The 13004-nt window shown below is 35.5% G+C and overlaps 1 protein-coding gene across 1 annotated transcript in view; it reads right to left on the reverse strand.

The window, feature by feature from the left end:
- Positions 1–1385: 1385 nt before the first annotated feature.
- LOC109262918 (translation initiation factor IF-2-like) overlaps positions 1386–13004 on the reverse strand; it is a 44249-nt gene continuing 32630 nt past the window's right edge. The window contains exon 4 of the mRNA XM_053891223.1: positions 1386–1609. Within this exon, the coding sequence (XP_053747198.1) occupies positions 1522–1609 (88 nt within the window). The 3' untranslated portion in view covers positions 1386–1521. The remainder of the gene's footprint in view (positions 1610–13004) is intronic.

Genomic DNA, 13004 nt, shown 5'->3' on the forward strand with positions numbered 1-13004 from the left:
TTTTCATTCTTACGTGGATCCTGAGAAACTTAACGGAAGACCATGGTGGAGGGGAAGGAAAAAAAAAAAAGGGTTAGAGAGGGTGGGACCCAAAACATAAGAGACTCTTAAAAACCGAGAACTGAGGGTTGATGGGGGGTGGGAGAGAGGGGAGGGTGGGTGATGGGCATTGAGGGGGGCACCTGTTGGGATGAGCACTGGGTGTTGTATGGAAACCAATTTGACAATAAATTTCATATTTAAAAATAATAAAAAATAAAATAAAATCTGACAATGTCAAATGCTGATGGGCATATGGAACAAATGGGATGATTAGAATGTGGTATTTATATTACCAAATTTTCAGACACATCCCCCTAGGATGCAGAAATTCGACTCTATGTTATACGTCCTGGAGAAACTCATGTGCATGGGCATCAAGACATATAATCAAGAATGTGCATAGTAACATTGCTTATGATAGAAATGGGAACAACACAAATATCCATCAACAAATGAATGGATAAATAAATTGTGGCATAAGAATACAATAAAATATTACTGAGAAAGTAAAAAGAAATAATAAAATATAATATATTTATATGTTTATTATATATTAAATATATATTATATAATATAAACTTGTAAGTATATTAAATAATATAGAATGTTTATATATATTTACATGTAAGTATATTTATATATGCATAATACACTTATAAATATATAAAATTAAGTAGAAAATAGAGGAGCATCCAAACCAAAAGATTAGTCATTGAAAAGACAAACCTCTTTAAAGATCAATCAAGGCAAAAAAGGGAACGTACAAATAATATTAGAAATAAAACTATAGGATATAACCGTAGATGCTGAAGAGACTTGAAACATAGGAAGATACTTTTTTAACAACATTTTAAAAGAAATAGTTGGAGCAACTTTTTGCTAATGAATTTGAAAACAGAATAATATAGCTTACTAAAACTGACTCAGGAAAAAATAGAAAACCTGTAGGATTTTTTAAACTGAATCAGCTTAAATTATTCCCACAAAAGAAAACAATAGACCCAGACAATTTTAGTAGTGAGGTCTCTCAATAATTCAAGAAGCAAATGATTTCAGCCTTATATAAACTATTCCAGAGACTGAAAAAGAGAAACACACCCAACTCCTTCAACATCAAAAACTTAGTGACACTACATGAAAGGAAAATTACAAACCAAACTCATTCAAACATAGAAGCAAATATCCTAAACAAAATGTTAGGAAAAGGAATCTAGCAATATATGAAATGATAATATGCCACATCCAAGTTGGGTTTCACTCAAGAATGCAAGATGAGTGTATCAGTTACCTATGCTGCGTTAAAAGCAAAACCAAACACCAAAACCAAAATGACAACACTTAGAAACAGTGGCTTCCAAAGGTTTATTATTTCTCACAATACCATGGGTTGGCTGGGCTGGTCTTGCCCGGGTTACTTTCGTGGCTGCAGTCAGCTGGGGTTGGACGGCCTAAGATGACCTTACTCACATATCTGGGACTTCATTTGGGATGTCTGGAAAGGCTGGGATTTGTGGCGTCTCTCTCCATGAGGGCAATCCTGGGCTTTTTCCATGTTGAGAGAAGCATTCTAAGAAGGAGAGAGCAAAAGAACAAAATCACTTGAGGCCAAGGGTCAGAAATCACTCAGTGTTTCTCCTGCCACATTCTAATTAAACAAAACACAGGCCAAAGCAGATTCAAGAGGAAGGGACTCCACCTCTTGAGGGGGATGAATACCAAAGTCACATGGCAAAGGAATATAAAGAATGGGAAGAGAGGAGTGTTGTGGCCACCTTTGTAAACAATCTAAACATTGGTTTAATATTAGAAAATCAACTATACCATGTTAAGAGCCAAAAAGCAATACATACACACACACACACACATACACACATATGTACACATATGTGCATATATACACACATATATACATATATATACACATATGTATACACAAACATATATATACACACACAGACATACACACACACACACATATATATATATATACACATAGATCCTTCTCTTCAATATGTGCAGAAAATGCATTTAGTAAAATCCAATACCCATTAAAGATTTAAACAAAAACACCAAAAGGATTTTCTTAGCCTGGTAACCTGTATCTACCCCAAATAACCTACTCCAAATGTTACAGTGAAATATTGAAAATATTCCCTGCAAGACCTGAAAGAAAACAAGTGTGTCTTTTATCATCACCATTTCTAATTTACCTTATTGTTCTGGAGTGGTTAGCTCACACAATAATGTAAAATAAATAAGCAAATAATCAGAAAAATAGAAACAAAATCTTCATTGTCTGCAGATGATAAAACTATTAGAATTAATAAGAGAGTTTAGCAAATTTTCAGGAAATCAAATCAAGATTAAAAAATCAAATGCATTTACATTCACCAGCAATAGTAATTAGAAAATGCAAAGATACTATTTTTGTAAGTATCAAAAACTAACACATTTCTGTTTCCAGGTAAGAGGGAGTAAGCTATTCCCTCCTCTCTCTCCCACTGAACACAGCTACAAAACTTGGACAGAATGCATGGAGCAGCTCTTGGATGACCTAAACATAAACAGGAAAAGCTTCTCATTAGCCATCAAGGAAATACAAACTAAAGCCGCAATGAACAATACCACTTTACCCCCTCTAGAATGGCAATAATCAAAAAGAGGCACTAACAAGTGTTGGTAAGGATGTGGGGAAATTGGAGCCCACATACAGTGCTGGTAGAAATATAACACAGTACAGCCACAGCCACATATTGAAGAGAACCCTGAGAGAACTGAAACTTGTCCGTACAAAACTTTGCACAAAGATGTTTGTAGCAGTCTTATTTGTAATATTTAGAAGTAGGAACAACACAAATGGCCATCAACTAATGAATGGAGAAACAAAATATGGTATATCTGCACAATAGAATATTACTTGGCTGTAAAAAGGAATGAAGAATGGATTCATGCTGGAACATGGATGGACCCTGAAAACGTAATGCTAACTGAAAAAAAAAAAAAAAAAAAAAAAAACAGAGAGAAAAGGCACATATTGTATGATTTCAAAATCTGTATTAGGGTTCTCCAGAGAAGAAACTGGCTCACATGATTTTAACTGGCAAGTTAAAATCGACCAGCAGGCTGGACATTCAGGGAAGAGTTGGTATGGCAGGCTCAAGTCCCTCTTTTTCCAGGGACCTCAGGCTTTTCTTGCTAAGGCCTTCAATAGATGGGATTATGACTTCTAATGGGAATGCGGTTTCTTTCTGGGTTGATAAAAGTATTTGTACCGTCCATATACACTGATTTGTACAGTCAATTTTGCAGTATAAGAGACAAAAGCATATGCTCAAGAGAGAATATCACTTCCTGATTCTGTGAACTGACAGAAATTTCTCCCATTTAGGAAAAAGACAACTGAGGGAGGGGCAGTGAGGGTGTTAAATGTCATCAGCCTTGGAGCCAGCAGCTTCGGCAGTGACAAGAAGTAGCATCCCTGGCACAAACATCGACAATTTGACACCAGGTATTGGCAGCCTTGGGAACAGAGATCAGTGAGAGTCTGCAGCCGGCAGGGGTGTGGCCTTCAGCTGGCCTCTGAAGGGAGAAGAGCAAGAACAGAAACTTCAAGGCAGCCAAGAGAATAAATTCACAGAACACTTGCGAGATACCACATAGAGATTCCAAGAACTCTTTACGAGGAAACAGAGGCGTTCTTAGAATAGGTGGGGGAAGAGAGAGAAAAACTGCTGTGTGACTACTATTTGGGTCCACACATGGGATATGTGTTTCTTTTCAGGGTTTTTTTTTTTTTGTCTGTTTGTTTTGTTTTTATGAAACCAATGAGTATATCTCTTTTTTAAAAACTTAAGTGGAACAGTTAGCTTACAGAAGAAAATAGTGGAATTCTGCCCCTTTGACCCTCATTCCCAAATTCCCACTCCTCTTAAGCAACTTCTCTGAACTTTCTTGGCTGTTTATTCTGGTTTTGTCTCCATGTATCTAAACTGTGTGCTTATATAGACTTTTTTTTTTTCATTTTTTACTTTAGCTATCATCTGTTGACTTGCTATTATGGTAAATGGAAATTTAGCTCGCTCAAATTATCTCCCTCAAGTACAGGCACACCTTGTTTTACTGTGCTTCATGTTATTGCACTTCACAAATAGTGCATTTTTTTATGAATTGAAGGTCTGTGGTGACCCTGTGTCATGTAAGTCTATTGGCACCATTTTTCCAAGAGCATTTGCTCACTTCATGTCCCAGTGTCATATTTTGGCAATTTTGCAATATTTCAAACTTTTTCATTGTTATTACATTTGTTATTGTGATCGGTGATTAGTAATTATGATTCACTGAGAGCTCAGATAATGCCTAGCAATTTTTAGCAGTAAAGTATATTTAAATTAAGGTATGTACTTTTTAAAAAATTTTTTTAACGTTTTTTTAATTTATTTTTGAGACAGAGAGAGACAGAGCATGAACGGGGAGGGGCAGAGAGAGAGGGAGACAGAATCGGAAGCAGGCTCCAGGCTCTGAGCCGTCAGCACAGAGCCCGACGCGGGGCTCGAACCCACAGACCGCGAGATCGTGACCTGAGCTGAAGTCGGACGCTTAACCCACTGAGCCACCCAGGCGCCCCAGGTATGTACTTTTTTAGACACAATGATATGACACATTTAATAGACTACATCATAGTGTAAACATAACTTTTATAAGCCCCAGGAAACCAAAAAATTCATTTGACTCACTTTATTACAATGCTTGCTTTATTGCCATGGTCCAGAACTAAATATATCTAAGGTGCGTCTGTATGTTCACTTAATATTCTTCATTCCCATTTTCCCAAATTTGTTATATTGGCAATTTTGTTTAAATAAATATTTATTATTTAAATATATATAATATATATTAAATATATATTATAGTTTCTACTATTCATAGCTGTGATAGTATATACTATGATAACATTTCCTTTTTGAACTTTATATTTTTTCCAGTATAAATAATTACTTTGGTTTTTGTTATTTGTTTGCTTAATTTTCCATGTCAAAATCACTAATTCAACTCCAATGGGTCCAACAAAACTAAAAATAATTTTTGAATATATTAAAATACATTGGATACTCTGTAAGTTTAGTTTTCTTTCTGGAAGAATCTCTCATGGAGCCCTCTGTCTTCATTCTCTAACTGGTACTGGTTGCTCACTAAGCCTGTTGCCCAGCTGTTATCCTGAAACTTCCCATCACTAAAATCCAGGGTATTTTTTTCCCCCTTACTTATGTGCTGTGTCTTTCTCTTTCTTGCCTTCCTTTTTTACATCATTTAGTATTTCTGAATAAAAGTGTCAGGATTTTACTTGTTTATCTGAGTGATAATTTTCCTGGGTATAGAATTTTAGATTGGATAGGATTTGTCCCCAGAATTCTAAGCCACTGGCTCCATTTTTTCCCTCAGACTAATCTAGTGTTCTTTTTTATTTCTCTTTGTTGTTGTTTTTTTTCCTTTTTCTGAGTCCTGAATTGCTTTTCCTTCCCTTGAATTCTTACTATGGCTTCTTTCATTCTTTCTTTCTTTCTTTCTTTCTTTCTTTCTTTCTTTCTTCCTTTCTTTCTTTTGCATTGGTTGTCTTTGTCTTTTTTGTTTGAGTCTTTTTCAAGTATTGACTGATCTTTTGTTGTCCATTCAATAGGGCTATTCTGGGGGAAGAAAGCTGAATTTTCTGGCTGGTGGTGGGTACATGGGGATAGAGCTATAAACATTCTGGTTTTCACCTCTCTTGCCACAAAGAGATTCAAAAGAGTGGGTGGAGAGTCATCCTTTACTATAGGGACTTTGTCTTAGTCTCACTCTTTATGGTACCATGCTACTGCTTTGCCCACCACTGTGCTTGTCCCTGAATTGGGGCCTGTCTTTTCAATTTACTCAGATATTAAACCTCCAATCTTCTGCTTTGGGCATAGGAGAGAAATCAGTATGTTATATCAAAGAAAATAGTCAGATATTCTGCATAGGAAAAGATCCTGGAAAAAGGATATCTAACAGTTAAACATAGCAGATTGAACATATGGCACTTATTTCTGTTGCCTCTAGAAACTCTGCTAAAATGAGAATAAAATTTTTGAAATGAATAAACACAGTAAAGAGAGAACACGAACAGCGATGTAGCAGTCAGGGTTCTGGCAGAAAACAGATTGGCACACTCAAATGAGAATTGAATAGAATTTAATAAGAAAACTATTTACAGAGGTGTGGGCAGGATCAAGAGAACCAACAAGGGATGGCGAAGTACATGGGGTCTAACAGCATTTGGAAACTATCACCATCTCTAAGCCTTTAGAGGCAAATGGAAAGAATGACTGCTGAACGTGGTAAAAGCCCTAGACATAGGAGAGAAGAACCCTATAGGAGCCACAGAATTAGGTAGAAGTATTATGCCACAACCAAAAAGACAGTGGCCTTCCAGGGAGCAAGCATGCAGGGAGAAGGCAGCAATGGGAATAAATACTCCTACATCTACAATTCTATCTCCTCCTACTCTCCAGTCTTCTGCCAGCACCTCCAATTAGCTGAATCCAACTAGAAGCCAAAAGTCAAGGGAGCCTATGTCCATTTCTCTGCACACAGAGCAGGGCAAAAAGAGATGGAGAATGGATTTGGAAGAGCAACACAGATAAATAACACAAGCACAGACAAGAGATGTCAACCAATTTTTAGAAGATAATTTTTTTTTAGTTTTTAATTTTTTTTTTTTTTGAGAAAGAGAGAGAGAGTGTGAGCAAGGGAGGAGCAGAGAGAGAGGGAGACACAAATTCTGAAACAGGCTCCAGGCTCTGAGCTGTCATCACAGAGCCTGATGTGGGGCTTGAACTCACAGACTGTAAGATCATGACCTGAACTGAAGTCGGATGCTTAACGATGGAGCCATCCAGGTGCCCCCCAAAACATTCTTATATTGCTCTTGATATGCTATCTATTGACTTCATATTATAGAATAGTGGGATTTAGTACACTTAACACCTCCTTCCTTCCCTTCATCCTCCCAAAATATTTGTTTCACATTTTTTGTTTAAATCAATATTTATAATATGCTTGTGTTGTTATATTACTGAATTTCTGTTCAGGTCATGATCTCACAGTCTGTGAGTTCAAGCCCCACATCAGGCTCTGTGCTGACAGCTCAGAGCTTGGAGCCTGTTTCAGCTTCTGTGTCTCCCTCTCTCTCTGCCCCTCCCCTGCTCACACTCTGTCTCACTCTCAAAAAAATAAACATTAAAAAAATTTTTTTAAAGAATATTTTTGGAAATATAGAATTAAAAACAGAAGAAACAGCTAAAATAATTCAAAATTTTGCTTATAGGGAGCACATTTCAAGGATGGGAATGGTGGTTCAGGGTTCTACTATTATTATAAACCTTATCATCATATTAGACTTTTTCAAATAACGTATGTATTTCACTTTCATAAAAGCTAAAGTAACTTTTAAACAAAGGAAGAAAAGATATATGTGTTGCCATTAAAATAGTAAGGTTTGCTCAGGACTTGGAGAAAAAAAAAACTGAGGAAATGCCTAAGGGGAAAGACATGTGGTAGAGGACATACTGGATCTCATCAAATCCCTCAGAATTCAGATTTAAAATTTAAAAATTGAAAAAAAAAATCACTGGAGGGATTCAGAGGCAGATTTGAGCAAACAAAAGAGAGAATCAGTAAACATGAAGATAAGAATGAAAAGTATTGGGTGTGAGGAACAGAAAGAAAAAGACTGAAAAAGACAAACAGAGCAGCTGGAAGACACCACTAAACAGACCAGCATACACATTGTGGGAGTCCCAGAAGGAAAAGAGAGAAAAGGATAGAGAGAATATTTGAAGAAATAGTGGCTGAAAACTTGTCAAATTTGATGAAATACATGAATATAAACATCCAAGAAGCTCAGTGAACTATAAGTAAGAAGAACTGAAATGGACCCACATCAAAACATGTTATAATCAAACTTTTAAAAGATGAAAAAAGAATCTTAAAAACAGCAAGAGTGAAGCAATTCACTGCATGCAAGGGAGATGATTGTCAGCAGATTTCTCCTCAGAAATTTTGGAGGCCAATATATTCAAAGTGCTAAAAGAAAAAAACCTGTCAACCAAGAGTCCTATATCCAGCAAAACTTCTTTTAAAAGTTAAGGAGAAATTGCTACATTACTGGCAAACAAAAGTTGAGAGAATTTGTGACCATTAGACCTACCTTCAAGAAATGCTCAATTGGTTGAGCATCTGACTCTTGATTTCGATTCAGATCATGATCCTGAGGTCACGGGATGGAGCCCTGCATTGGCTCAGCCTGGAGCCTGCTTGAGATTCTCTCTCTCTCCCTCTGCTTGCATGCTCTCTTTCTCTCTCTCTCTCAAAAAAGAAAGAAAGAAAGAAAGAAAGAAAGAAAGAAAGAAAGAAAGAAAGAAAAAAAAGAAATGCTCAAGGGAATCCTGCAGGGTGAAATGAAAGGACACTAGATAGTAACTTGAAGCCATATAAAGAAATAGAAACCTCCCTCAATAAAGATAAATATACAGCAATTATAAGAGCTAGTATTATTGTAACAATAGTTTGTAACTCCCATTTTTTGTTTTCTACGTGATTCATGAGACTAATACATTAAAAATATATTAGTCTACAAGCTAGTATTATTGTAACTTTGGTTTATAACTCTACATTTTATTTCCTACATAATTTAAGAGAGTAATGTATTTAAAAGAATTTTTACTTTATGTTTTGGGACATCAACAGTTGAAAGGCGTGGGAATGGAACTTTAAAGGTTCAAAGTTTTATAGGCTATTGAAGTTAATTTGGTATAAATTCAAATTGGAGTGTTTTAAATTTAGGATATTAAATGCAATCCCATGGTAACCACCAAAAAATAGCTATAAAATATACACGAAAGGAAATGAGAAAGGAATTTAAACATTTCACTACCAAAGAAAATCACCTATATACAAAAGAACAGAAGTCTCTCTTTATCAGTAATTACTTTAAATGTAAGTAGATTAAACACTCCAATCAAAAGACAAAGATTGTTCAAATGTATAAGAACACATGATCCAAATATATGTTATGTACAAGAGACTCACATTAGATCCAAAGACACAAATAGGTTGAAAATGAAAGGTTGGAGGGGTGCCTGGGTGACTCAGGCAGTTAAGTGTCCAACTTTGGCTCAGGTCATGATTTCATGGTTTATGGGTTCAAGCCCCATGTTGGGCTCTGTACTGACGGCTCAGAGCCTGGAGCCTGCTTCATATTCTGTGTCTCCCTCTCTCTCTCTGCCCCTCCCCCACTAATGCTCTGTCTCTCTCTCTCTCTCAAAATAATAAACAAACATTAAAAAAAATTTAAAGAAAAAATTAAAAAAAAGAAAATGCAAGGTTTGAAAAAGATATTCTATGAAAATAGTAACCAAAATAGAGCAAGGGTGACTATACTAATATTAGACAAAATAGATTGTAAGTCAATACATCAAGAAAATACAACAATATGAGCGTTTACACACCTAATGACAGACCATCAACATATATGAAGCAAAAACTACAAAATTGAAGGGAGAAATAGACAGTTTTATAATAACAGTTGTAGAACAACCCCATTCTCAATAATGGATACAACAACCAGGCAGAAGATAAATAAGGAGACAGAAGACTTAAAAAAGAAAATAAACCAAGTAGATCTAGCAGACAAATACAGAACATTCTACCCAACAATAGCATACACATTCTTCTCAAGTGCACATGATACATTTTTCAGGATAGATTATATGTTAGATCACAAATTAAGTCTCAATAGAATTTTTTTAAAAAACTGATATCATACAAAGTATCTTCTCCAACTACAACAGGATTATCAGGAGTAAAACTGAAAAAGTCACAAATTTGTGGAAGTTAAATAACACTCTCTTAAACAACTAAGAGATCAAAGAAGAAATCACAAGGGAAAAATAGAAAATACTTAAAGAAGAATGAAAATGAAAACACAACATGGCAAAACTTATGGGACACCATGAAAGCATTACTGAGTGGGGGGAGGGGGACAAGAAAGATTTCAAATCAACAACCTAACTTTACAATTTAAGAAACTAGAAAAGTAAGAACAAACTAAACCCTAAGCTAGCAGAAAGAAAAAAACTAACAAAGATGAGAGAAAAGATAAATGAAATGAAGAATAGAAAAACATTAGAGAAAATTAATAAAAACAAAAGGTGCTTTTTTCAAAAGAGCAACAAAACTGACAAAACTTTAGCTAGACAGACTAAGAAAAAAAGAGAGATGACTCAAAGTACTAAAATCAGAAATAAAAATGGTAACATTACCAATTCTACAGAAACAAAAAGGACTACAGGAGAATACTCTAAACAATTGTACACCAACAATTTGGATAACTAAATGAAATGTACAATTTCCTAGAAACACAAAATCTGCAAAGACTAAATCACAAAGAATAGAAAATCTGAATAGACATGTAACTAGTATGGATGTTGAGTCAGTAATCAAAAACCTCCTAAAAAGAAGAGCACTGGACCTGATGGCTTTACTGGAAAATTCTATCAAATATTTAAAGAACTAATACAAATCCTTCTCAAACTTTTCCAAAAACCTGAAGACAAGGGAATACTTCATGACTCATTATTTGAGGCCAGCATTACCCTGCTACCAAAGCCAGACAAAGACACTGCAAGAAAATAATACTACAGAGCAATATCTCTTATGAACATTGATAGAAATACCTTCAACAAAATAGTAGCAAAGCAAATTCAGCAGTATATTAAAAGGATTATACACCATGACCAAGTGGGTTTTACTTCTGAAATGCAAGGATGGTTCAAAATATGAAAAAATAATCAATGTAATACACCACATTAACAGAATAAAAGAGAAAAGCCACATGAGCATCTCAATTGATGCAGAAAAAGCACTTGACGAAATTCCAATACCCTTTCATGATAAAAACATTCAACAAACTAGGAAAAGAAGTACCTCCATATAATAAGAGACACATGTGAAAACTTCATAGTGAAAATCATACTGAGTGGTGAAAGACTGATAGCTTTTCTTCTAAGATTAGGAACAAGACAAGGATGCCTGCTTTCACCACTTCTGTTCAACACTGCACTGGAATTTCTAGCCAGAAAAAGAAATAAAAGGCATTTGTATTAGAAAGGAAGAAGTAAAATTATGTCTGTTTGCAGGTGTTATGATCTTATATGTAGAAACCCCAAAGACTCTATACACATACAAAGAAAAAACCCAGTTATAACTAATAAATGAATTCAGCGAAGTAGCAGGATACGAGGTCAACACACAAAAATCAGCCACATTTCTATATACTTACAATGAATAATCTGAAAAAAATTACAAAAACCATTCCATTTATAACAGAATCAAAAAGAATAAAATACTCAGAAACGAACTTATCCAAGGAGGTGAAAGATTTGTACAATGAAAACTATAAAACATTGCTGAAAGAAACTAAAGAAGATATAAATAAAGGGAAACAACCCATGTTCATGGATTGCCAGATTTAATATTATTAAAATGTCAAAAATACCCAAAGCAATCTACAGATTCAATGCAATCCCTATCAAAATCCCACAGCTTTTTGCAAAAATAGAAAAACCCATCCTAAAATTTATACAGAATCTCAAAGGACCCTAAACAACCAAAACAATCTTGAAAAAGAGGAATAAAGCTGAAACACACTTTCTGATTTCAAGACATATCACAAAACTAGAGTAATCAAAACAATGTGGTACTGGTATAAAGTCAACCATACAGACCAGTGAGATTAAATACAGAGCCAAGAAATAAACCTTATATATATGGTCAAATGATTTTTGACAGGGGTACCAAGATCATTCAATGGAGAAAAAGACAGTCTTTTCTACAAATGGTGCTGGGAAAACTGGATACTCACACACAAAAGAAAGAACTTGGGCCCTTACCTAATACCATGTACAAAAATTAACTCGAAATTAGTGAAAGACCTAAATGTAAGACTTAAAACTATAATATTCTTAGAGGAAAACATAGGGCAAAATCATCACAGTGTGGGATTGGCAGTGAGTGATTCCTTGGCTATGACAACAAAGGCACAAACAACAAAATAAAAACTAGACAAGTTGGACTTCATGAAACTTTAAAAATTGTGTGTATCAAAAGACAATATCAACAGAATTAAAAGGCAACCCCCAGAATGAGGGAAAATATTTTCAGAACTATACCTGCTGGGGAGCCTGGATGGTTCAGTCAGTTAAGCGTCCGACTCTTGATTTTGGCTCAGGTCATGCATGACCTCACAGCTCATGACTTCAAGCCCTACATCAGCTCCGTGCTGGCAGTATGGAGCCTGCTTATGATTCTCTCTCTCTCCATCTCTCTCTGCCCCTCCCCTGGTCATGTATGTTCTCTCTCTCTCTCTCTCAAAATAAATAAATAAACTTAAAAAAAAAAAACAAAAATTACACCTGCTAAGGGATTAGCACCCAGAATATACAGAGAACTCCTATAACTCAACAACAACAACAAAAACTAAATAACCCAATTCAAAACTGGACAAAGGAAAAAAATATGACAAAGGACTTAAATAAACATTTGTCCTGAGAAGATATACAAATGGCCAACAAGCACACAAAAAGATGTTCAACATCACTAATCATTAGGATAATGCAAATCAAGAGGGAGTTCAGATGGCAGAGCCACATGGAGACCTGGAGGTTGTCTCATCCTGGAAACACAGCTAGATCAGCACCAAACTATTTTGAACACCTAGGAAATTGATCTGAGGATTAACACAACAATCTGCATAACTTGAGCCACAGAACTCAGGAGGTACACAGTGTGAAGAGGTGAACTGGGGGAGAGAAAAGCTGCAGAGGGTAGGGAGCTATTTTTGCAGAGAGAGGACAGAGAGAAAGGAGGAGAGTATGGTGCATCAGGAT

The sequence above is a fragment of the Panthera pardus genome, unplaced genomic scaffold, assembly GCF_024362965.1.
Source record: "Panthera pardus isolate Hobbes unplaced genomic scaffold, ASM2436296v1 HiC_scaffold_26, whole genome shotgun sequence".
NCBI lineage: Eukaryota > Metazoa > Chordata > Mammalia > Carnivora > Felidae > Panthera > Panthera pardus.